Source organism: Salmo salar, chromosome ssa24 (assembly GCF_905237065.1).
Source record: "Salmo salar chromosome ssa24, Ssal_v3.1, whole genome shotgun sequence".
In the NCBI taxonomy this organism is placed as follows: Eukaryota; Metazoa; Chordata; class Actinopteri; order Salmoniformes; family Salmonidae; genus Salmo; species Salmo salar.
The window spans coordinates 36676708-36703351 of record NC_059465.1 but is presented as its reverse complement, the minus strand read 5'-3'; the positions used below and the strand labels follow the sequence as shown (position 1 = coordinate 36703351).

At 43.8% G+C, this 26644-nt stretch overlaps 2 protein-coding genes across 2 annotated transcripts in view; one reads left to right on the top strand and one right to left on the bottom strand.

The window, feature by feature from the left end:
* The window catches only part of dmxl1 (Dmx like 1), a 62134-nt gene extending 51483 nt beyond the window's left edge, over positions 1 to 10651 (top strand). The window contains exons 36-45 of the mRNA XM_045707196.1: positions 2601 to 2687; positions 2938 to 3059; positions 3328 to 3466; positions 3592 to 3652; positions 3845 to 3972; positions 4272 to 4349; positions 4905 to 4996; positions 5151 to 5203; positions 8057 to 8274; positions 8541 to 10651. Coding sequence (XP_045563152.1) covers positions 2601 to 2687; positions 2938 to 3059; positions 3328 to 3466; positions 3592 to 3652; positions 3845 to 3972; positions 4272 to 4349; positions 4905 to 4996; positions 5151 to 5203; positions 8057 to 8274; positions 8541 to 8765 — 1203 coding nt within the window. The 3' untranslated portion in view covers positions 8766 to 10651. The remainder of the gene's footprint in view (positions 1 to 2600; positions 2688 to 2937; positions 3060 to 3327; positions 3467 to 3591; positions 3653 to 3844; positions 3973 to 4271; positions 4350 to 4904; positions 4997 to 5150; positions 5204 to 8056; positions 8275 to 8540) is intronic.
* A 64-nt stretch (positions 10652 to 10715) lies between these two features.
* On the bottom strand, positions 10716 to 25745 carry hsd17b4 (hydroxysteroid (17-beta) dehydrogenase 4). Its single transcript, XM_014172544.2, has 24 exons — positions 25546 to 25745; positions 24987 to 25040; positions 24760 to 24867; positions 24247 to 24306; positions 22516 to 22537; positions 22303 to 22349; positions 21813 to 21897; positions 19512 to 19699; positions 17799 to 17890; positions 17672 to 17696; positions 17467 to 17595; positions 16698 to 16801; positions 16173 to 16409; positions 15859 to 15910; positions 15696 to 15767; positions 15204 to 15307; positions 15023 to 15088; positions 14784 to 14853; positions 14473 to 14579; positions 13809 to 13895; positions 13578 to 13664; positions 13350 to 13488; positions 12992 to 13119; positions 10716 to 11483 (listed from the first exon to the last, which is right to left on the bottom strand). The coding sequence occupies exons 1-24, from the start codon at positions 25601 to 25603 to the stop codon at positions 11394 to 11396; spliced, it is 2211 nt and encodes a 736-aa protein (XP_014028019.2). The 5' UTR covers positions 25604 to 25745; the 3' UTR covers positions 10716 to 11393.
* Positions 25746 to 26644: the final 899 nt, after the last annotated feature.

Genomic DNA, 26644 nt, shown 5'->3' with positions numbered 1-26644 from the left:
CTGTATTTGGGGACTTAATCCCATTCCTCTCTGCAGAGCCTCTCAAGCTCTGTCAGGTTGGATGGGGACCGTCGCTGAACAGCTATTTTCAGGTCTCTCCAGAGATGTTCAAGTCCAGCCTCTGGCAAGGCCACTCAAGGACATTCAGAGACTTGTCCCGAAGCCACTTCTGCATTATCTTTGCTGTGTGCTTAGGGTCGTTGTCCTGTTGGAAGGTGAACCTTCGCTCCAGTCTGAGGTCTGAAGCGCTCTTGAGCAGGTTTTCATCAAGGATGTCTCTCTGTACTTTGCTCCGTTCATCTTTGCCTCAATCCTGACTAGTGTCCCAGTCGCTGCCACTGAAAAACATCCCCACAGCATGATGCTGCCACCACCATGCTTCACCGTAGGGATGTGCCAGGTTTCCTCCAGACGTGACGCTTGGCATTCAGGCCAAAGAGTTCAATCTTGGTTTCATCAGACCAGAGAATCTTGTTTCTCATGGTCTGAGTCTTGAGGTGCCTTTTGGCAAACTCTAAGCGGGCTGTCATGTGCCTTTTACTAAGGAGTGGCTTCCGTCTGGCCACTCTACCATAAAGGCCTGATTGGAGTGCTGCAGAGATGGTTGGCCTTCTGGAAGGTTCTCCCATCTCCACAGAGAAACTCTAGTGCTCTGTCAGAGTGACCATCGGGTTAAAACAAAAATAATGATTACATTTAACCATCATATAACTAGGTAAGTCAGTTAAGGACAAATTCTTATTTACAATGACGGCCGACCCCGGCCAAACCTGGACAACACTGGGCCAATTGGCACCACCCTATGGGACTCCCAATCATGGCCGGATGTGATACAGCCTGGATTCTAACCAGGGACTGTAGTGACACCTCTTGCACTGAGATGCAGTGCCTTAGACCGCTGCGCTACCGGTCACCTACTTTACCAACGCCCTTCTCCCCCGATTGCGCAGTTTTCCTAGAGCCAGCCGCCCGGTCAGAGTCTTGGTGGTTTAAGAACGATGGAGGCCACTGTGTTCTTGGGGACCTTTAATGCGGCAGACATTTTTTGGTACCCTTCCCCAGATCTGTGCCTCGACACAATCCTGTCTCAGAGCTCTACAGACAATTCCTTCGACCTCATGGATTGGTTTTTGCTCTGACATGCACTGTCAACTGTGGGACCTTATATAGACAGGTGTGTGCCTTTTCAAACGTTCTTATGTAAATGTAATATTTTATTTTTTATTTTTAATACATTTGCAAACATTTCTAAACTGGTTTTTACTTTGTCATTATGGGGTATTGTGTGTAGATTGATGAGGAGGAAGAAACAATGTAATCCATTTTAGAATAAGGCTGTAACGTAACAAAATGTGGAATAAGTCAAGGGGGCTGAATACTTTCCAGATGCATTGTATATCAAATTAGATTAGTGAATTAATTTACTTCAACCTAATGCATTTTATGAAGGTTTTACATTGCATTTTGTGCATTTTGCACTTGAAGTCCATTTAAAAACGGAACAAATAAAATACGGAAGTGTATGTCACACTTTCCCAGCGCATTATTCATTTGGCAAATTTCCCAAGTTTCTTGAAATAATTGAACCAATTAGTTAAGCAATTTGGCTCATTTCAAAAAGCTGCATTGGTTTTATTGAAATCTTGTTAGCATGAGCTCACAAGAGTTGGATCACAAATGCATGTGCATTGCTTTCATTAGGCAATCTGAGATTTGTATGAATTTTGTAATGAACAGCTTCATAAAGAATCAAACAATGTTTATACTGTCATGGTATAGAGCTACATGAAAGACATTGCCATGCTTTTATCTGAATGTTATACAGTAGACTAGATCTAAGACAACATTCACTATATATACGGTCTTGAGGGTATATGGTGTGATTTTACTTAATAGAACCATAAATAACACTTTCAGAATTATTGAACGGTAAAATAATGACATGAAATGCATGTTCTGTGATAAAGCCTTTTCCTAGTCTATACAGTGATTAAGTTGCAATAGTTCGTCACTAATTCCACAGAATGTGCAGAGGAGAATGAGACTGTCATGAAGTCCAATAGGTTCTGATTAGCAGGCCCAGAGTGTCACGTTGAATGTTCGTCGGGTTAAGATAAGTACTATGTGAAAATGGCAAGTCACCATATTTAGATTTCATAGTCAAGCCGAACACTCTGAGAGGAAATGTGGTATTTACCATTTTAAATAATTGTGATGTAGAATGTAATTCAACCTAATGTTCTGTGAAAGCCTCCATCCTCCGTTCGCCGTCTTGTGTCAATACACCCCTTTTATATTATACAATAAGACGCCCATCTCAGTGGGTTTGCTGAGCCTCATGTGCTGAGCATTGTCTCTAGAGGTTGAAAATGGCACTAATCCTGATAACTGTGGGTTCTTGATGCTCTAGTCTCCCACCCTGTAGCCCTGAGGCAAGGCTCTGTTAGAGATACACACCCTGCTACTGCAGACAGGCATGCGTCGTCCATTCATCTCCCACCACTTCCTTTAGGTCACACTGTAATGATTCAGACGGGCAGAGATTGTATAATGATTCAGACATGCAGAGACTGTGTAATGATTCATGCGTTGCTCTACAGAGCGAGGCAGATCTGGGCTACCCCGGAGGCAAGGCCCGGATCATCCACAAGGACTCGGACATCATTACCGCCTTCGCCATCAACAAGGTACTACACATGTTCTCCACAGGAGACGTCTGTTCTACACATGTTCTCCACAGGAGACGTCTGTTCTACACATGTTCTCCACAGGAGACGTCTGTTCTACACATGTTCTCCACAGGAGACGTCTGTTCTACACATGTTCTCCACAGGAGACGTCTGTTCTACACATGTAGGCTGTGTGAAGTGGAAGGACTGATTTGGATTTCTCTCTATTCTTTCTCGCTCCTCTTTCTCTATTCTCTCTGTGTCCCAGGCTAATCGGAACTGCTTAGTCATGGCCTCCACTCATGACATCCAGGAACTGGACGTGTCCTCCATCTTGGCCACTCAGATTCTGACGTGGATCGACGACGATACCGAGGCCGAGGCCAAAGGGTGAGCTCGGATCTCAATTACCCAAACAAGAAAATAAAGTGTTTTCTAGAGTTGTGTAGTAACTGAGTGTCCCTCTGTGTCCCTACCTGTGATTTGGCTGCTGAATACCTCCTATTGACCATATCAGAGATGTTCAGATTGGCAAGAAGTAAAAGCCTCAAGCTTAGCTCTTGGATGCAGTCAGCACTGTGTTAATACTGTTCTGTCTGGGAGTGTCCTCTCAAACTCTTCTCTCACACACACACACACACACACACTCTCACACTAGTGATGACTTCCTGGTGATCCAGGCCCGGGATGACTTCAACACCCTCCACGGCACCACCCCCTACACCCACAGCAGCCTAGGGACGCCCATCAACATGCCCTGGCTCGGGGGCCTGCAGACGGGGAGAGGCGCTGCCGTGGTGAGACCGATAGAGCTTTTACTGCGGTTCCTTTTCTTTTCTTTTGCCACTGATATTGAGCACAATGCAGTACATTCTACTAGCATGTCTTGTCAAATATCTTGTCCTTTTATTTCCTGGTGCAGCTCATCAAAAGGAACATCAACAACGTGAGAAGGATGACCTCCCACCCAACCTTGCCTTACTGTAAGTAGATGTGGCTTCTTTCCTGCTTGTATACAATGACTGAAACTGCCACACATGCTAGCTATGTGTTATCATCCTTGCCTTGTGCTAATATTCCAAGAATATACACAAGTCCTTTTATTGTCAGTACTACATTGGGATTGGAGAATCCTATTGTTGTGGTTTTGATTACCAAGTCCCTCCCTCCCTCAGACTTAACAGGAGCGCAGGACGGAAGTGTCCGGATGTTTGAGTGGGGCCACTCTCAGCAGATCATCTGCTTCCGAAGTCCAGGCAATTCCAGAGTCACACGGATACGATTCAACCACCAAGGAAACAAGGTGACTACATTTTCCTTCCCTAATTGCACCCTATTCCCAATTTCCCTTTATAGTGCACTACTTTTGACCAGGGCTCATAACAATCTGGTCAAAAGTAGTGCACTGTTAAGTGAATAGGGTGCCATTTGGAACACACTTAGTTTACATTGAATTATCCACCGAGTAACGTTTTCCCCGCCCATCTCAGTCCCTAAACAACTTGGCTACTGCTGAGGAATGGATGTAGTTGCTGGACATTACTTTTACTCCCTATTTGAATGATCTTCCTAATATGGTCATCTCTTGGCTGTGTTGTCCAGTTTGGTATCGTTGACGCTGACGGAGCCCTACGTCTATGGCAGACCAATACGACTGGGAACACCCCTAAACCCTACCTGGTAGGAACAAAGCACTCGTCTGTCTCTGTCTACATGTAACTGCCAAAATAAAGGAAACACTTGAGTAAATGAAGGATACAACATATATTGAAAGCAGGTGCTTCAACACAATTGTGGTTCCTGAGTTAATTAAGCAATTAACATCCCATCATGCTTAGGGTCATGTATAAAAATGATGGGCAGAATGACAAATCCCCCCCACACGACAAGGCTGGTCACTGAATGGTTTGATGAGCATAAAACCGATGTAAACCATATGTCATGGCCGTTTTAGTCACCAGATCTCAATCCAATTGAACTCTTATCGGAGACTCTGGAGCATTTTCCAACATAATTTGTTGTGAAAGAATGGTGTCGCATCCCTCCAATAGAGTTCCAGACACTTGTAGAATCTATCCCAAGATGCATTGAAGCTGTTCTGGTGGCTAGTGGTGGCCCAACACCCTATTAAGACGCTGTATGTTGGTGTTTCCTTTATTTTGGCAGTTAGCTGTGCCTCCTACTGTCTGGAAGCGTTGTTGTTGTTATTTATTGGTGATGTTCTTCTCTCCACAGACATTGCAGTGCCATAATAAGACGGCTCACGACTTTGTGTTTGTGGGCTCATCCTCCCTCATAGCCACAGCAGGGCTGTCAACAGACAACAGGTACACTACGTAGCCCTGCTACGTAGCCTTGCTACAGAGCCATGTGATCAAACCTCTCTATCACTTCACTGGGGACCAAATGGGCTGATGTTATGGAGGGCCTGTTTCAGTTGGTCTAATGCGCTGTAAGTAATGCTTTGTTTTGTCTCCATAGGAATGTGTGTCTTTGGGATACATTGGTGAATCCAATGAACAGTCTAGTGCACGGTGAGTCCTCCACCACACTATTAACAGTCTAGTGCACGGTGAGTCCTCCACAACACTATTAACAGTCTAGTGCACGGTGAGTCCTCCACAACACTATTAACAGTCTAGTGCTCGGTGAGTCCTCCACAACACTATTAACAGTCTAGTGCTCGGTGAGTCCTCCACCACACTATTAACAGTCTAGTGGACGGTGAGTCCTCCACAACACTATTAACAGTCTAGTGCACGGTGAGTCCTCCAACACACTATTAACAGTCTAGTGCACGGTGAGTCCTCCACAACACTATTAACAGTCTAGTGCTCGGTGAGTCCTCCACAACACTATTAACAGTCTAGTGCACGGTGAGTCCTCCACAACACTATTAACAGTCTAGTGCACGGTGAGTCCTCCACAACACTATTAACAGTCTAGTGCACGGTGAGTCCTCCACAACACTATTAACAGTCTAGTGCACGGTGAGTCCTCCACCACACTATTAACAGTCTAGTGCACGGTGAGTCCTCCACCACACTATTAACAGTCTAGTGCACGGTGAGTCCTCCACAACACTATTAACAGTCTAGTGCACGGTGAGTCCTCCACAACACTATTAACAGTCTAGTGCACGGTGAGTCCTCCACAACACTATTAACAGTCTAGTGCACGGTGAGTCCTCCACAACACTATTAACAGTCTAGTGCACGGTGAGTCCTCCACAACACTATTAACAGTCTAGTGCTCGGTGAGTCCTCCACAACACTATTAACAGTCTAGTGCTCGGTGAGTCCTCCACCACACTATTAACAGTCTAGTGCACGGTGAGTCCTCCACAACACTATTAACAGTCTAGTGCACGGTGAGTCCTCCACAACACTATTAACAGTCTAGTGCTCGGTGAGTCCTCCACAACACTATTAACAGTCTAGTGCTCGGTGAGTCCTCCACAACACTATTAACAGTCTAGTGCACGGTGAGTCCTCCACCACACTATTAACAGTCTAGTGCACGGTGAGTCCTCCACAACACTATTAACAGTCTAGTGCTCGGTGAGTCCTCCACAACACTATGAACAGTCTAGTGCACGGTGAGTCCTCCACAACACTATTAACAGTCTAGTGGACGGTGAGTCCTCCACCACACTATTAACAGTCTAGTGCACGGTGAGTCCTCCACAACACTATTAACAGTCTAGTGCACGGTGAGTCCTCCACAACACTATTAACAGTCTAGTGCACGGTGAGTCCTCCACAACACTATTAACAGTCTAGTGCACGGTGAGTCCTCCACAACACTATTAACAGTCTAGTGCACGGTGAGTCCTCCACAACACTATTAACAGTCTAGTGCTCGGTGAGTCCTCCACAACACTATTAACAGTCTAGTGCACGGTGAGTCCTCCACAACACTATTAACAGTCTAGTGCACGGTGAGTCCTCCACCACACTATTAACAGTCTAGTGCACGGTGAGTCCTCCACAACACTATTAACAGTCTAGTGCACGGTGAGTCCTCCACAACACTATTAACAGTCTAGTGCACGGTGAGTCCTCCACAACACTATTAACAGTCTAGTGCACGGTGAGTCCTCCACAACACTATTAACAGTCTAGTGCACGGTGAGTCCTCCACAACACTATTAACAGTCTAGTGCACGGTGAGTCCTCCACAACACTATTAACAGTCTAGTGCACGGTGAGTCCTCCACAACACTATTAACAGTCTAGTGCTCGGTGAGTCCTCCACAACACTATTAACAGTCTAGTGCACGGTGAGTCCTCCACCACACTATTAACAGTCTAGTGCACGGTGAGTCCTCCACAACACTATTAACAGTCTAGTGCACGGTGAGTCCTCCACAACACTATTAACAGTCTAGTGCTCGGTGAGTCCTCCACAACACTATTAACAGTCTAGTGCACGGTGAGTCCTCCACCACACTATTAACAGTCTAGTGCACGGTGAGTCCTCCACAACACTATTAACAGTCTAGTGCACGGTGAGTCCTCCACAACACTATTAACAGTCTAGTGCACGGTGAGTCCTCCACAACACTATTAACAGTCTAGTGCTCGGTGAGTCCTCCACCACACTATTAACAGTCTAGTGCACGGTGAGTCCTCCACAACACTATTAACAGTCTAGTGCTCGGTGAGTCCTCCACAACACTATTAACAGTCTAGTGCTCGGTGAGTCCTCCACCACACTATTAACAGTCTAGTGCACGGTGAGTCCTCCACCACACTATTAACAGTCTAGTGGACGGTGAGTCCTCCACAACACTATTAACAGTCTAGTGCACGGTGAGTCCTCCACAACACTATTAACAGTCTAGTGGACGGTGAGTCCTCCACAACACTATTAACAGTCTAGTGCACGGTGAGTCCTCCACAACACTATTAACAGTCTAGTGCTCGGTGAGTCCTCCACAACACTATTAACAGTCTAGTGCACGGTGAGTCCTCCACAACACTATTAACAGTCTAGTGCACGGTGAGTCCTCCACAACACTATTAACAGTCTAGTGCACGGTGAGTCCTCCACAACACTATTAACAGTCTAGTGCACGGTGAGTCCTCCAACACACTATTAACAGTCTAGTGCACGGTGAGTCCTCCACAACACTATTAACAGTCTAGTGCTCGGTGAGTCCTCCACAACACTATTAACAGTCTAGTGCACGGTGAGTCCTCCACAACACTATTAACAGTCTAGTGCACGGTGAGTCCTCCACAACACTATTAACAGTCTAGTGCACGGTGAGTCCTCCAACACTGGCTCTTTCTATTGAAGGCAGTACATCATCAATAATAATACAGAGTGGCCAAGTTAGCTACATTTAAGTTGTTCCTATTTTGCCCCTCCTCTCTCTGCAGCCTTTAGTTGTCATGAGTCGGGGGCCACGGTGCTGTCGCTGGCCGCCAGGCAGCAGCTGCTGATCACAGGTGGCAGGAAGGGCTGGATCAGTGTGCTGGAGCTCCCCCACAGGCACCAGCGCCAGAGCTTCCAGGCCCACGACTCCCCCGTCAAGGCCCTGGCCGTGGACCCCACCGAGGGCAGCTTCATCAGCGGCTCTGCCGAGGGCAACATCAAGGTGCCCTCCCCTCACTGCACCTGTTGTTTGTTTATTCTTTCTAGGTGACTGGGTTAGGATGGGTCAAGGATCGGTATAGGGTGGGTTTATGGGTGGACTTTGGGAGGTTCAAGGGGAGTAGGGTGGTGTGAGCAGCCTATTGCAAAATCAGGATTACAATAGATATTTGGTTCCCTGCATGTTAAAGATTTAAATCGATAAATCGTATGCAAGTATAACAAAAAGGTTACTTTAGCTCCAACCCTGACTGTGGTGCGTTGTTGCAGGTGTGGAGCCTGTCCACGCAGTGCTTACTGCATCAGTTCCCCAACGAACACGCTCGTCAGTCCCTGTTCCGGAATCTGGGCACGGGCGTGATGCAGATCGAGGTGGGCCCGGCCAACCACATCTTTTCCTGTGGCGCCGATGGTACCATGAAGATGAGGATTCTCCCTGACCGCTTCAGCGTCAACAATGGCAACCTGAAGAACGACGTCAAGTTCATAATTTAGCTAACCGAGCACAGCCTCAGCTTGTGGTTTACGTGACCAAGACTGCCTTTGTTTGCACAAGTTACTGCAAGATGAGTGTGGAGGGACTGACTGTCTGTCTGCACAAGGAGAGGACACTCAAAAACGGACGCAAGCTTCCTCCTCTCACCAGTGATCACTTTTCTAAGGCAATCATCATATTGGAATCTTACATGTCAAGATGAGTCGTGTAGAGATGAGATTATCTGTGCAGTGTATGATTTGGGATGTCAGGTGTTTCTACAGTGCTCTGCATCCATTTTAAGACTAAAATACTGACATCCCTGCTTGCTTGAGTTGTTAAGGCCAGTTGATATAAAGCACATTATCGAATCATAAGGAATTCGCTTTGTTTGCTCATAAATAAGGTAAAATGATATGCGGTGCATAGTTTAGATCCCAGAGAGCAAGCCAAGCCTTAAGTAGAATATTCTGTTTAGTATTGTTGTGGTCTAGATTCAAACAGTGGTGATGTGTCCTTATAAATATTTAACTCATACTGGTACTGCACCCATTTCCCCTAGGTATTGTTGAGTGGTATTTAGTTTTGGTTGGACCTTGTGTGCAATTGACCAATCAAGTGATCTTCATCTTATTGAGGTACACTCGTAGCTTTAATAAGGACCCACTTATCAGGGGACACCAATATAATTGGTCTGTTCTTCCCCTTGATTATTTTAGACAGAATGCTGTAACTATCAAGAAGCATATAGTAACACCACGTCAGCGCCCTTTTCTTTAGCCAATAAGAGAAAGAGAGCACTAATTTGAATGGGTGTCTTGAGTATGAAATTGTTTTATTCCAACACAGCACTTTCCTCCTCCCATCCCCAAATCAACCACAGATGCATAGATAAGTCACTTAAATTATGGAGTTAACTAGCTTGTCAGTTAGGATGCATTTTGACAAGCAGCCCAATTATCTTTTTTCCACTAATTGGTCTTTTGACCAATCACATCTGATATTTTCAGAGCTTATGATTGGTTAAAAAAAAATCAGAATTTGGCTGCCTTAGTGGGGTACTTGTGTGGTTTGACGAATAAAAATAGATTTTTATTTTTACAAAATGCATTGCCTTCAGGAAATGACCTTATAAACTTATAGATTGAATCTAGGCCCATGTATATTGTGATATCGATTATTCCCAATAACTTCACCCCCTTGACATACTGTCACATAGCTGCTGTAGAAAAATCTATATTTGGGGTATAAGCTGGAGAAAAGCTTTCTTGATAAAATAGTTATTGCATTCTGTAAATAGAACAAACTACACCTCACAACTTTACTGTGATGTTTTATGAAGACAATTCTGTGAAATACCAGTAATATTTATGGATTGTGTTTTAAACAATACTGTCTGATCATGATGCAGAATTGGGTTTGTTTAATTTCCTCCAGGGGCAGATGGTTAATATCATAAGAATCAAAGTACATTGATTTATGGTTAGAGCGTTGGGCCAGTAACCGAAAGGTCGCTGGTTCGAATCACTGAGGTGAAAAATCTGTGTGCTCTCGAGCAAGGCACTTAACCCTAATTTCCTCCCGGGGTGCAGTACAACTATGGCTGTCCCTGTAAAACACATTTCACTGCATACTCATTGCAAAGTAATTGAATAAAATCTTTAATCAACGATGCGTAGGAGATATGTTAATTTCCTGATACAAATTGCTTAGTGCAATATGCTATAACGTCTAGGTTTATAGCCATCGCAGACAAGGGTTGAGTATTTAACTAGAACCATCATATACAATAGGGGTTCCATGTTTTTCTTCCTTTACACTGTGAATATGCTCAGAAAGCTAATTTTATGAATATGTTAAGTCAGATTTACAAGTGTAATATAATAAAGCAACTTAATGTAACGTACACTTGTCTGTTTGGAACCTTGATTAAAGGGTATTAAAGCTTATCCCGGTCAGAAGCCACATGATGAAAGTGCATTAGATTTATTAGAAATGAGTGTAGCATGTTGCACCAAGCCAACACTATGGGTACAGTTTTATTACATTAATGTAGGTTACATTGGATTTTAGGGAAGTCAGGTCACTTGGAGAAAAAAAACAATGCCTTATCTGGGAGCACAAATGACATTTTAGTGAAAAGATGTAGACAGGTTCTGCTAGCCTTTTCATTGCCCTGGAATACAGCAAGCATCCCCAGTTGACACTAGTATATTGTTCATGTACAGTTTCACACCTTCTGCAGCAGTAATTTATTGGCCCCATGCACCCATCATCTGACTGACATTCAGAATTCCACATAAGTGCTATCTTAAACGTCGCTATACATTTCATCAGCGTCAAAGTACAAATCATGATCGCAGCCCCAGGTAACACATCTATTAGTTGAAATAGCGTTAAATCACTGGACAAATGATCATTTTAACTCGCATTTAGGTTATTTCACCACATATGATGCATTGAAATTAGTGCAACAATAGAGGTGCAATTTGAAAAACCAAAGAAAAGAACATTGTGCTGATTTATTGGCGTATTATAACAATGACGTGAGTTCTGCCATCTTTATGCACATTGGCAATTAATGCTGCTACCTCAGGTGAAACAAACAAGTTAGATAACTGATTGAGTGGCTCTCCTGTGGCTCAACCTCACAGTTTAGCATAGTCTTTGAGGATCACCTCCAGCTTCTGGCTCAGCATGACATTCCCTCGCACTTTCAGCTTGCCTGCAAAGAACGCCTGGAAGAACAAGTACAAGTCTCAGGTCACTTTGATAAAAATATATGCTCTTACAACCCAATATTAATGTTCATAAGCTAAGGGCTTCCTGGAGCGACACTGAACAAACAAAATGCAACAATTTAAAAAGATTTACAGTTAAGGAAATCAGTCAATTGAAATAAAATGATTTCACATGACTGGGAATACAGATATGCATCGGTTGGTCAGATTTTTGTTGGTAGGGTTGGATCAGAACCAGTCAGTATCCGGTGTGATACCATTTGCCTCATGCAGCGCGACATCTCCTCCGCATAGTTGCTCAGGTTGTTGATTGTGGCCTGAGGAATGTTGTCCCCTCCTTCATTGGCATGTGTGAAGTTGATGGCTATTGGCGGGATCAGTAACACGCTGTCGATCCAGAGCATTCCAAACAGGCTCAACGGTGACATGTCTGGTGAGTATGCAGGCCATGGAAGAACTGGGACATTTTCAGCTTCCTCACCCTGGTTAGGACGACGAGCACGCAGCTGAACTTCCCAGAGACAGTTTGTGCAGTAATTCTTCAGTTGTGCAAACCCACATTTATCAGCTGTCCAGGTGGCGCGTCTCGGAACATCCCGCAGCTGAAGAAGCCAGATGTGGAAGTCCAGGGTTGGCGTGGTTTACACATGGTCTGCTGTTATGACAAGACTGCCAAATTCTCAAAAAATGACATTGAGGCGGCTTATGGTAGAGAAATTAACATTCAATTCTCTTGCAAGAGCTCTGCTGGACATTCCTGTAGTCAGCATGCTAATTGCACACTCCCTCAAGACATCTGTGGCATTGTGTTGTGTGAAAACAACTACATTTTAGAGAGTGGCCTTTTATTTTCATGATCAGCTGCTTGATATGCCACACCTGTCAGGTGGATGGATTATCTTGGCAAATGAGACATGCTCACTAACAGGGATGTCAACAAATTTGTGCACACAATTTTGCGCATATCAAAAATGTCGGATATTTTATTTCAGCACATGAAACCAACACTTCACATGTTGCGTTTATATTTTTGTTCTGTATAAAAATCAGGGACGGGCAACTTTTATTGGGAGCCACAAACAAATCTGAACTCATGATGGGCTGCAGTGGCTCACAGGTCTGCATACCCACAGGCAGTAAAAGGCCCTAAGTGAAATTTTGTTGAGAAACTGCTGATGCACAACAAATTTCAAAACTGCACCTTGTGTATTCTACCTCTCAACATTTTATTTTACAGAAATTGATCCGCGGGCCTACAAAAAGGGAGGGCCACCAGTTGTCCATCCCTGATCAAAAGTCACAAAACAATGAAAGGTTAAATGTAGCTCATTCCTGCCAAGAAAACCCACTCTTACTGGGATGTACTTAGTTTAAAAAATAAATAAAACAAGCTTGAAGTGTGAATGTGCTACACATTGGCAGTTCTCTCTGCTGAGTCATCTTGCAGCTTTCTACAGTGTCTCACAGATGTTGCCAGGCATGTAGGCTTGGGGAGATGTTTGTACCTTCTGAGGGTTGAGTTTTCCCTGCACTACTTCCATGAAGTCATCATCAGATACAGTGATGGTCACGTCGGTTTTGCCACTGTACGGGCCCTTGTGTAAGGCGCCAGCTCCAGTTTTCAAATCAATGGCTGGGGGAGAGCATAATGAAATTATGATTGAGGCATTAGCACTATGGGCCAGTTTCTCAGATCCAGATTAAGTTTAGTAGTAGACTAAAGTGCACAATGGTAATTCTCCATCGAGAATCATTTTTAGTCCAGGACTTGGCTTAATCAGGGCCCGGGAAGCGGGCCGCATAGGTTCAACATGACTGCATTGATTGACAGAAGGGCTTGGAAAGCAACAAGGGTTCACTTACTCCACTGGGCTGCAGTGTTTCCCCCCTTGGTGATCTCCCAGCCAAACACTGCATTGACCTTCTTCACCATCTCAGCCCCTAGGTCTTTAATGCGACGGCCGATCTCAGCAAACACCAGCTCACTCTTGAGTCCCCCTGCCTAGAAGGGTTCAAAACAGGAAAAACTAGTCAGAGGCAAAAACACAAAGGTGGAAATGACGTCACACATGAATAGTCTGACTGATGTACCTCAGGAAGAATTTGTGGGGAGCCATCTGCAGCAGCATGCAAGTCCACATAGGCACCTGACAAAACCACAGCACCGCTCTCTTTGACCTGAGGAATAAGACATAACCCAATCAATTTAACATGGATATTCTGTATCGCATGGAAAGAGGTTACTGGACTTAATTTGGGTAATTCTTTCAATCTTAATGGATCACTATTAACCTCTAGCACAACCATGATAAAACTGCTTACTTGGCATTGAATGTGAATTCGGTTTCCTTCTTTCCACATCTCAGTCTGTAGGGACTGGCCTGGTAGCACTGGCTTTACAAAGCGAACCTAAAGGACCCGGTAGGGACCAGGAAAAAAATGGTTGTTTAAAAACAGCTGATTGCATTTTCAATTCTAGACATTTAGCAGACTCTCTTATCCAGAGTGACTTACAGTTAGAGCACCCATCTTAAGGTAGCTAGGTGAGACAACCACATCTCACAGTCATAAGTCAAACCTTCCTCGATAAAGCAGCTATCAGCAAAGTCAGTGATAGTCAAGAGACAAGTGTAAGAAAAGGTAAGCGCAACGATAGGGTGTTCTTATTTTTCTTGATGAAGTGCCAAGCTCCAAAAAGATATAGGGAACTGTTAACATAGAATGGGCTTAGAACCTCTAACCCTGGAAGTTTGACCGGTAAACTCGCAATGGCTGCCTGGTTTCCATGGTAATGTAGAAAGTTAACTGATGTCACTCATGCAATTTAATATATTTTTGTAATGTCAGTTGAGCTGACTCAAATCACAGCACAGATTGATGGGTACACTCGCAACGGCCGCCAGTCCCCCCATTATGCCATCATTGACTTGGATGGGAACGGCCTTTCTATTCAGTCTATGACATTACTGCCAAGATCGTGCTTCACCTTGATGGACTTGAATCTGGAGGCATCGTTGTTGGCATACTGCTTCAGCACATGCCTAGCCGCAAACCCAAAGGAGCACAGGCCATGCAGAATAGGGGATTTGAATCCTGAAAAATGGAGAGAAGTGGTCTTTATGATTCAACACAATATCCTGCATAACACTGTGCAGTGTTTTATTCATATAGAAGACTCAAAGCCTGGTGCCAGATCTGTTGGTGCAATCATGTCAACTCCTTGGCACTCTTCTTTTGGCATGACAAGGAGTTGACACGATTGCCAAAACAGATCTGGTACCAGGTCAGAAGACTCACCTCCCATTGCTGCAAAGCTGGGGTCTATGTGGAGGGGGTTCCAGTCGCCACTCAGACGATACAAGGCAGCCTGAAAGCATGGGATCAATGTCAAGTCACTCCTTTTAGAAATATCCTGAGAGTCCGGCTCCTGTTGAGCCATTATGGCTACGTATATGATGCTTCAACTTTTGAAAAGAATCCTAACAGTTTGGGCACTAGTAGTAAAAATCAGTGTATACATTAGATGAAAAACAAACCTGGTCCCTTGTTGTGGTGTCAGTCATCACAGCATCAGGAGCTCTATTTGGATGCGCCACTGTGCTCTGAAAGAATGAGATTAAGTTACGTTGAAAGAAAAATAGTAGGTGTCAACAATTTTGTTCTAGAAAAAAATAACGGTACTACTTCTGAAAAGTTTGAAAGCATTGGTGGTGTTACCATGGCTTTATCAGATGTTCTCTTTCCTCCAAAGCCACCAGCCCCCACGATGAACAGAGAGTACTGGTTGTAACACACCAGCTCTTTACCACTGTACGTGTGGACTGTGGAGAAAGACAATGTTATCTTCCAAATGGTCCTCTGTAGCTCAGTTGGTACAGTGTGGCGCTTGCAATGCCAGGACAGTGGACTTCAAATGTGTGCACATGATTAAGTCGCTTTGGATAAAAGTGCCTGCTAAATAGCTTATTTAAAAATAAAAAATTAATTACATTCCACAGGAGAAAATAAAATATTCTTTCATGTTTCTCTGAAAGAATCTTTAGACTGCATGTGTTCAATTTCCTTCCTTCAATATCAGGTCCATAACTAATTCTTAAAGTTCCTCTGCTATTTCTTCGCTCATCTCATGCAACCCTGTGGAATGTCACTTACATACCCTTTACACTACCACACTAATTCTCAGGGACAAGGAAGCGTAACAAAACTAACCATCCAGGAGAATGACTGCGCCAGATCCTTTGTCTAACACATCTGCGATTCTAGCCTGAGACGTCAGTGTTCCTGCAAATGCAGACAAATTATTTTAACAGGCTTTTGTAAGCAGAAAATGTTGTTCTCAGAGATACTTAGAATCTGTAATGGGCACACATACCGGAGGTGGGTAATGGTTTGAAAAGCTCCAGATACTGCTCTCCGTGCAACAACTGAGAGAGAGTGACAATATCAGAATGAACAAAGGTGAGTAAATTGGTTATGGTTACAATAGCGGTTTCAGTCTTTGTTCCAAGCAAAATAAAATGTATTATTTACCCACTAAATGAAATGTGTGAGAACAGCAACAGTTGCTTGCAACTTCTGTATGGGATGAGTTCACTGCATCTATTTTCTATATAATGCATATAAACTGTCAATTCTACTGTACTTGCAGAAATAAAGATGATTGGGATTGTTTCCTGGAGCTTTTACCCTGGTGAAGTCAAAATTGAGTCCAGGCACGGAACCTAGCCCTCCGTCCATCATGGCCGCCTGGGAGGGGATGACCCCGAAGGTGGGCAGACAGCTAAAGTCCTCGTGGCCCTCGTACAGGAACTTGAGGTGGTGGTCATCCTTGGTGGACATGCCCACTCCCAGGGCGTACAGGATGCACTGAGTGTGGGAGTAGCTGAAGGTCGACTCCGGAAGCTTCTGTCCCACCGCCTCCAGCTGAAGGGGAAGCACAGCGACAATCAGCACAGTACGAAGTGGACACAAGCCATGTCGTTACTATGCATGCCTTTAGATAGAACCAGGCCCCGTAGGTCAGCTAGGGACACACTGACATCAGCCTGCCAGGGACTGTATGACTTGGAGCCATGGCCCCTTGGTGTCAAAGACACTCCAAACAGACATCTTTGAAGACATGGCCCACAGAGCATCATTATGGGACCATCTGTCACCAACAGGCATGATGTCACTTCAATCCAGCCTAGTACTGTTGACCTCTCCACTCACAGGACTGATCCCAGATGCAGCCGTGGCCATAGCGCTGGTGGGGTTGGGGGCAAGTCCCTCAGTCTCCACTCTTGACAGCACCTCCACCAATGTGGCCAAGGACTCTAAAAATATATAAATAAAAAACAGGAAAAGAGGAGATTCATTACGGTCACTCAATAAGGATTTTGTGGAACAAAGACGGCCACAAGTCCTCTAATAAGGTACAAATGAGGAGCACTACAAAGTCATGGTAATGAGGCACTCCTCTGGAGGCTGCCACCCCCATGCTACTGCTGCACATCCAAGGGCAAGCCGAGGGAGGAGACAATAATGATGAACACTTGCCATGTTCTCTTCTGTGTCTGACCCAAAGGCGCTCCGCTCGATACTGTGCTCTTTATTCAAAGACGAGGGGGAAATAGCGGCGGTGGAATTGACATTGTGTCATAGCAGCACAAGCCAATGAGTTTGTTCACTGGATTACTAGCTTGTCCCCCCCCTTCTCTTAGAGGTTTGATCCCTGGTGAGCCACTCGGTTTACACCGCAGACCTTGTCCCATGAAATTGGTTGTTATTACAACACCAAAAGACTATTATTTTAATGTTTCACTGACACCTACCTAGTCAGTAACTTTCTGCATTTTATACTATTGTTAAAAAATGTTTTATAAAAGTTTAAATTCAATACATCTGTGTATAAGTCAATGAATAATATCTGTACCGTATCTGGCAGAGGTAAAATATGGCAGCATAGGTGTTCAGTCTAAGGGCTGCTCCACTTGGTTACCATTGATGTTGGCAGGTTTGGTGGCATTGGTGAAGTCACAGATGTTGTCCCACTGGTCTCGTACAGTCTCAGGAGACATGCCCTGGTTCTTGTTCCTCACAATGCAGCCCTGTGAACGCTCCCAGCGCACTACACAAACACATTGATGGAAAATATTGTACAACGGTGAAAATACTCCCAAATGACAATAAAAGATTCAACTCACATTTTCCAATCCAGCCAGCACCAACCTTAACAGGGAGAGAACATGAACAGAATAATCAGTAAGGATTGGGAGTAAGCCGATACAGTTTAAGGCATAAGTGAACATTTCATACAGTTCTCAAACAAACCTCGAACAGGCCTCCATTTTCCTGACACTGGTCATGAGACAGCCACAGAACTAGGGGCGCCACATATTCTGCTTTCAAGGACTCCAACAGATCTATGACAAAAAAAGCTAAACGTTAACTTGCTAATAACATGAAAAGGTATGCACATTGTGGGGATATTCCAGCCCTTTGCTGGTATATACAGATATATTTTTTGAAACTTCATAAACCATAGGACAGGGGTGTCGAACTCATTCCACAGATTTCTGTTTGATCTTTTCTCAGTGAAGACCTAGACAACCAGGAGAGGGGAGTTCCTTACTAATTAGTGACCTTAATTCATCAATCAAGTACAAGGGAGGAGTGAAAACCAGAGACACACTGCCCTCTGTGGAATGAGTTTACCAGCTGATGTACTAGCCCCTCGTTGTCGTCATGGGATACAGAGAGCCCCACTAAACACAGGATAGAGAGCCCAGAAGACATTCCCTCCTCCAAGCTGCCCTCTGTGGAATGAGTTACCACCCATGCCCTACAGTTTTTTTATTCAATACCAGCAAAGGGGGCAGTATCACACGACTTTCATATGGGATATAAAAAGGGCATCACGTGGCAGACACCAGAGAAAATTAAATAAAAGATGTCAGCCAAGCAGAGGCCACCAAAGCAATCTACGACACCTCATTAAATGCCCAACCCATAAATAAACGTCATTTGTCAGAAGGCATGATGCATCTCAGTGTTTACTCAGTTTGTGAGTGCACTAGTTTAACAATAGCAGGTAACTTTAGTAATACATTTACATGTCAATATTACATGATGCAAAATTCAAAAAGGCACTCGCACATCTGAGCAATCTTATTGCAGGTGCATGGCAACAGTTGAAACAGGATGAAGGAAAAAGGAAACCGCACACTGTTCTTGATAGTATCACTGATATTTAAATGCATATTGTTATGTTTGGTAGCACTTATTTATTTTCCTTTGCCTCCAACCCCTTTCCATGCGTGGAACTGATGTGGGTGGGGCTAGGTCTACATAGAGGTGCTGTTTTCAGAAAATTCACAAAAGCTCTGACGAAGGCCGTTAGGCCGATACGTAAGCTTATTAAATATCAGTGATACTATCAAGAGCAGTGTGCGGTTTCCTTTTTCCTTCATAATATTACGTGATGCAACAGTGCTTGACTTAGGCAGATCACTGGAGCAGAGTACCGGCACCTCAAACGTTTTCTACTGCTCGAGTTCCTGTATTAAACTGGGTGGTTTGAGCCCTGAATGCTGATTGACTGAAAGCCATGGTATATCAGGCCGTATACCACAGGTATGCCAAAAATATTTATTTTTACTGCTCTAATTACGTTGGTACCCAGTTTGTAATAGCAATAAGGCACCTCTGGGATTTGTGGTATATTGCCAATATACCACGGCTATGGGCTGTATCCAGGCACACCATGTTCAGTCGCGCATAAGAACAGCCCTTAGCCGTGGTATATCGGCCATATACCACAACCCCTCAGGCCTTATTGCTTTAATAGGATATTAGCTCAAAGGTATGTAGAGCTCCTGCATCTAAATGTAAACAATACAGGCACCCATCAGTACATGTCAAGCACTGGGAACTCATCGCAATATTACACAACAGATCAACTCAAATCATTGAGTCTTAATAAGATGACCCAGTAATGTGTGCTGCTCAGCCTGTTTAGAGCAGTTTCTCAGCAGCTCCTCTGACCTGGGGGCATAACAGTCTCTGTGAGGCGCGAGCCTGCGGTCGGTGCGATGGTGTTGCAGTGGATGTTGTACTTTTGGCCCTCGATGGCTAGGGTGTTGGCCAATCCCAGCAGACCCAGCTTCGCCGCGCTGTAGTTTGCCTGCCCAAAATTGCCGTAGATGCCAGCAGCCGATGAAGTCATGATGATCCTGGGCACAGACAGGGCACCGTGGCACGTTGAGTCAACACTGTGCACTGAATTAGACTGAAGCGCCAAGGCTGTTTCAGGCACGTGGCAATAACAATAGTTAAGAAACCCATCCGCTTCACTGCCTGTCAAAAGCTAGCAGCCACCTAAAAACTATTCTAGAACATTTGAAGACTGTTTTCTCATGTATTCTTGGTGCCGATGCTGCAAATCAAGGGGTATCATAAGGATGATTTCTCTACATGAATTTAAGACAGGGTCCACCTGTGCGCAAACCTATAACAGCTCTATACTCTGCACCGGCCATTACCTAACAGAAACAGCTCTATACTCTGCACCGGCCATTACCTAACAGAAACAGCTCTATATACTCTGCACCGGCCATTACCTAACAGAAACAGCTCTATATACTCTGCACCGGCCATTACCTAACAGAAACAGCTCTATATACTCTGCACCGGCCATTACCTAACAGAAACAGCTCTATATACTCTGCACCGGCAATTACCTAACAGAAACAGCTCTATATACTCTGCACCGGCAATTACCTAACAGAAACAGCTCTATATACTCTGCACCGGCAATTACCTAACAGAAACAGCTCTATATACTCTGCACCGGCAATTACCTAACAGAAACAGCTCTATATACTCTGCACCGGCAATTACCTAACAGAAACAGCTCTATATACTCTGCACCGGCAATTACCTAACAGAAACAGCTCTATATACTCTGCACCGGCAATTACCTAACAGAAACAGCTCTATATACTCTGCACCGGCAATTACCTAACAGAAACAGCTCTATATACTCTGCACCGGCAATTACCTAACAGAAACAGCTCTATATACTCTGCACCGGCAATTACCTAACAGAAACAGCTCTATATACTCTGCACCGGCAATTACCTAACAGAAACAGCTCTATATACTCTGCACCGGCAATTACCTAACAGAAACAGCTCTATATACTCTGCACCGGCAATTACCTAACAGAAACAGCTCTATATACTCTGCACCGGCAATTACCTAACAGAAACAGCTCTATATACTCTGCACCGGCCATTACCTAACAGAAACAGCTCTATATACTCTGCACCGGCCATTACCTAACAAACAGCTCTATACACTCTGCACCGGCAATTACCTAACTGAAACAGCTCTATACACTCTGCACCGGCAATTACCTAACTGAAACAGCTCTATACACTCTGCACCGGCAATTACCTAACTGAAACAGCTCTATACACTCTGCACCGGCAATTACCTAACTGAAACAGCTCTATACTCTGCACCGGCAATTACCTAACAGAAACAGCTCTATACTCTGCACCGGCCATTACCTAACTGTTTGGAGTGTGCTCAGTATGAGAGCTGGATTGATTGGATGTGCAAAAGGAATTCTGAATCCCTAGGCACTGCTTATGAGCTGAAATTATTGAATGGGTCAGGGGGTTCTCAAACTTTTTGGGCCCGGGGACCCATTTTATGATGGCAAAGTCATCAGGGACCCCCCTCAATCAGAACAACTTGAGTGAGATAGAAATAGCACGCAGGGAGTTATATTAGGACTATGGCAGTGCATGTCCTGACAAACCAAGTCCCGAGCAGGAACATTTTAAAGGCCCATTTCTTGGCATGGGTTGCAAATTTTGCCATTTTCAAGCAGATTTCCTACAATTCTGCACAATTTGTAATAGGGAATTTTGTTGTATGGAGTTGGGGGGGGAAAAAAAGATTTTAAAAAGTACAATTGGAGTACTGTGGATACCAATATCCCTGTGAGCCTCCCAGGCCCATGTAGGCCAGGGTTAAGAACAGAAATTGCAAATTAGATAAAATGTAAATATATTTTTCAAATAATAATAATGTGTGGGGGGTACCTCCACGGACCCCACTTTAAGAACCCCTGGAATAGATGACAACAAAGCGATGGTGAGAATTCCATCCAGGCTATCAGAAGGCAATTACCATGTTGCTTATTCCTATCCAATCCACACTGATCTACAGGACTGCAGAGCCTGCTCTAGGGTACGATTTGGGATTCAGCAGAACAGTCATCTCAACTTCCTTTTACATAGGCAACATGGTGCTGGGTCTGACCCTTGACATCACCTCCCAAACTTCTGGTTCTTCATGTGGTTCCAGGCAGCTCTAGTGACCATGAAGGACCCTCTCAGGTGGACTCTATGGATGAGGTCTGAAATACAAGCAAATGTATTTATAAAGCCATTTTTATGTCAGCCGTTGTCACAAAGTGCTGTACAGAAACCCAGCCTAAAACCCCAAACAGTGGGGTTTTATGCAGATGTAGAAGCACAGTGGCTAGGAAAAACTCTAGAAAGGCCAGAACCTAGGAAGAAACCTAGAGAGGAACCAGGCTCGAATGTTGCATTACAATAACTATGTAGAGGTTATCCTGTCCTTGCATATTACTACTCAGACTTTATTAGTCATTAATTTCTCTATGCTGAAGTCCTTGGAATTAAAGCTCTTCTCCAGCCTGATAGACATTTACTATTCATTCCATGACTGTTTAATATGCAAAATTCTCCTTCCGTGATGATTGACAGAATGAATGTGTACTCAGAAATAAACTCCTTACCCCAATCCAAATCACTCGTTCTGCCAAAGGAACGATCCCGAAGTATCCTTGAAATCAATAAAACAGGGTGTTGTTCACTTTGACCTCTATTCTATACATTGAGTAAAATGGAATAGTTTTCATGTCACATATCCATCTGAAACACTACAGTTTATTTAGGAAAAAGTGCTCATCAAATCTGATTAAAGAGATTTAGATAAATCACATTCTTACCCAGCATTATTAACAACAATATCTGGAAAAGAAAAGCAACAGGTCTGTTTAATTCAAAATTCTCATCACCAAATCATGTACTGTAAGATGCCAAAGCAAACCATTTGCACATCAACATGTAATTATGTGCTCAATCAAGCCTGAACATACAATACATTCGGAAAGTATTCAGACCCCTCAACTTTTGTTACAGCCTTATTCAGACCTCCCCCCCAAAATGACAAAGTGAACAGGTTAAATGTTTGCAAATGTATATAACATAACTGAAATACCTTATTTACGTAAGTATTCAGACCCTTTGCTATGTGGCTTGAAATTGAGCTCAGGTGCATCCTGTTACCAGTCATCATCCTTGAGATGTTTCTACAACTTGATTGGAGTCCACCTGTGGTAAATTCAATTGATTGGATATGATTTGGTAAGGCACACATCATCTATCTATCTATCTATCCATATAAAGATCACACAGTTGACAGTGCATGTCAGAGCAAAAACCAAGCAATGAGGTGGTAGAATTCTCCGTAGAGCTCAGAGACAGGATTTTGTGGAGGCACAGATCTGAGGAAGGGTACCAAAACATTTCTGCAGCATTGAAGGTCCCCAAGAAATCAGTTCTCCAGCAATGTTAAATGGAAGAAGTTTGGAACCACAAAGACTCTTCCTAGAGCTAGCAGCCTGGCCAAACTGAGCAATCAGAGAAGAGCCTTGGTCACCTCCCTGACCAAGAACCCGACGGTCACTGACAGAGCTCTCGAGTTTCTCTGTGGAGATGGGAGAACCTTCCAGATGGACAACCATCTCTGCAGCACTCCACCAATCAGGCCTTTATGGTAGAGTGGCCAGACGGAAGCCACATGACAGTCCGCTTGAAGTTTGCCAAAAGGCACCTAAAAGACTCTCAGAACATGAGAAACAAGATTCTCTGGCCTAATAACCAAAACTCTTTGGCCTGAATGCCAAGCATCACATCTGGAGGAGACTTGGCACCATCCCTAGGGTGAAGCATGGTGGTGGCAGCATCATGCTATGGGGATGTTTTTCCAGTGGCAGGGACTGGGAGACTGGTCAGGCTCGAGGGAAAGATAAACAGAGAAAAGTACAGAGATCCTTTATGAAAATCTGCTCTAGAGTGCTCAGAACCTCAGGCTGGGGCAAAGGTTCACCTTCCAACAGGACAAACCTAAGCACACAGTCAAGACAACACAGGAGTGGCATCTGGACAAGTCTCTGAATGTCCTTGAGTGGCCTTGCCAGAGCCCGAACTTGAACATCTCTGGAGAGACCTGAAAATAGCTGTGCAGCAACGCTCCCCATCCAACCTGACAGAACTTGAGGGGATCTGCAGAGAAGAACAGCACACCTGTATTTGGGGAGTTTTTCCCCAAAACTTGTAGCGAAGACACAAAGCTGTAATCGCTGCCAAAGGTGCTTCAACAAAGTACTGAGTAAAGGGTCTGAAAACGTATGTATAAAATTTCAAACACGTTTTTGTTTTCTCATTATGGTGCATTGTGTGTAGATTGATGTGGGGGGAAAAAACAATTATCAATTTTAGAAGGATTTAACATAATAAAATGTTTTTTAAAAAGTCCAAGTGTCTGAATATTTTCCAAACCCACTGTACAATCATGCTTGACTTAACACCATCAGCAATGCTATGTTTAAAATTATTGTTAAATGTGCATAGTGTTATTGGTTTTAAACAAGGAAACCAGTTGTCTAAATACACACCTATTCGCCCAAAAGCATCCAGGGCAGTCTGGATCAATTTCTCTCCATCTTCTACAGAATCTGTGGGGCAAATATAAGCAGGTTAACAAACATGAGAATAAACCCCCAAAATGCCTAACCAAGGTGTGATGGTGGCAAAGAAACTCTGGGAAGAAAGAGACCAGTCTATGCTCTTCTGGGTGGCCAGGTAAAAAAGGGAACCGTCAAACAGACAAATGTGCATGGCTTCTTTTCACAGCTGATATAATGCTCCTAAACAGTTCTGGATGTCTACAGTCGCAGTTTCATTGAGGGCTCAAAAAAAAACATAAGGAAGTAAAATTGGGCAATGGAAGGATGGAATTTGAGACTGTATCAAGGCTTGTGATTTTGCTCTGTAACCTGCCCACACAGCCTTGAACCTAACTTCAGATTCCAGGGATCTAGACAGGATTTGAAAGGTTGGCCACGCAAGACTCTTGAACCATGTGCAAAAGTTCAAATCGAGTTAGATAACTTGGTCCATCTACCCACCATAGTTAGCCACTGCTTTGCCTCCCTTGGCTTTTATCTCTTCCACGACTTTATCAGCAGCATCAGAGCTCTTCCCTCCCCCTTTAATATCTCCTCCAAGGTCATTAACTGCGTGCAGAGAAAAGATAAACAATTAAACCAAGAACTAAGCATTGAACAGCATATTTTCTGTATAGTTGCCAGCTTATTTAATGTACATCTTAAAAACATACATTCACAATACTTACCAACTACTGAGGCACCCCTCTCACCAAAAGCCAATGCATATTCTCTCCCAAGTCCTATGGAAATAAGTTTAAGTTAATACTTGGTCAAATGAAAAAGTTAAATAAGACTTACGGTTGCAGCAAAGTGTCCAGTATAGTCCATGTTGTCGTCATGCGTGGATGGGCTACTGGGTACTTTGTTGCAAGAATGCCTTCACATAAGGTATCTGGAATGAACTAAATGTACTTTGTCCTGTACGGCCGAGCGATATCAGATTCAAGCATAAAGTGTTGCAACAATGACAGCAGTGGGTAACTTGCTACAGTAACTTAGCAAGCTGGCTACTTTCTGACATAGCGCCTAGCCGCCAAGCACTGCTGCTGGTTAGGATAGCTAGTTAGTTAGCCACTGTTGCTACCAGACAAATAAGAATACCCCTGGCCACAATCCCTACAATGGATTCACAACCATGTCAACCACCACTAAAACACAACACCACCTTGCACAACGTAGCTAGTTAACAAGACGAGCATATCCCAATGGAGCTAGCTATGTTAGCAAAGAATAGCAGTCATTTACCTCCACCGGCCCCAGTGACAATAACAACTTTCCCGTCGAAAACCAAAGGCACAGACATGATGAAGTAGTTCTGGATTTTAACTTTGTGTCCAGATTCAAAACTGTGCTGGTAGTACGCGAAGACAGCAGGGCAACGACTAGAGTGTTAACAGCTATCAGGGTGAACTTTGCCTTACTTCCGCAAGGGGGGTGCTGGGTAATCAAAGGTACCAACAACCAATCACAGAGATCCAAGTACAAACCATTATAAATCCTATATAATTTAACCTGTTAATTACTTCAATGCCCTCTGCTGAAAAGTGCTTACGTCTTGAGCTGAACCTTTTGCTATAATGATCCAGTGCTTATTTGATGCACAAATGAATTCAAATTAGAGGCATCAGATGCAAAAGAAAAAAAAGAAAAGCTTGTCAAACAAATGTCACAACTCTCCAAACCATTGTGGATGGCACGGCATTGTTATTGAGTTCTCCAAGCAAACAAAATATATCTTAAGTAGGTTGTAGCCTAATTGAATACTAGGCTCAACATAAGTGATGATGACCCTGCTCTGACTCTGGCCAATAAGACATACAGGTGAGTTAATAGGCTATAGTCTAGGCTATAGTTCGACAATTACATTGAGGAGCACTTTTTAAAGGGCTCCTCAATCATGGGATCTTAGATAAATTCTTGACATACAACTAAGGCTGCAGCACTACCAGCCAAATCACTTTGTTTGTGTGAGGAAGGATTAAGACAATTTAGTGGGCGTTTGAGTGACTCAACTTGGACTGATACATACTTGCAATTGTATGCCTTCAGCATTTTGCATTATTATGAGAAAATCAATGAAAAGAAGTGGGAGCATTTAAATGTCCTTTCATTTTTTTCTCAAATTAAAAAACACAGCTTCACAAAGCCAATATCTCTAGTCTGTTCACATAGCCTACCTTGTCATAGGGCCTATATGAAGTTATTCAAATGAAATCATTGATCAAACCTGTCTCTGATCATTTATGGCAAAAATAGCCTAGACATGTTTTGGGTCAAGGTTTGAGGATACAGACCAAACCACAGAAGCTCCCCACCGCTTATTCCAAAATTGAACTAGATATCC

What these genes read in the sequence shown, in the direction of transcription:
- hsd17b4 (XM_014172544.2), bottom strand. Translation starts at nt 25,603, where the DNA reads ATGTCTGTGCCTTTGGTTTTCGACGGGAAAGTTGTTATTGTCACTGGG. An exon ending in AGAGACTGTTATGCCCCCAG is followed by an intron (nt 17,891 to 19,511) that starts GTCAGAGGAGCT and finishes TTTTTGTCATAG; the next exon opens with ATCTGTTGGAGTCCTTGAAA. An exon ending in TGCTGGCTGGATTGGAAAAT is followed by an intron (nt 17,596 to 17,671) that starts GTGAGTTGAATC and finishes GTGTTTGTGTAG; the next exon opens with TGCGCTGGGAGCGTTCACAG.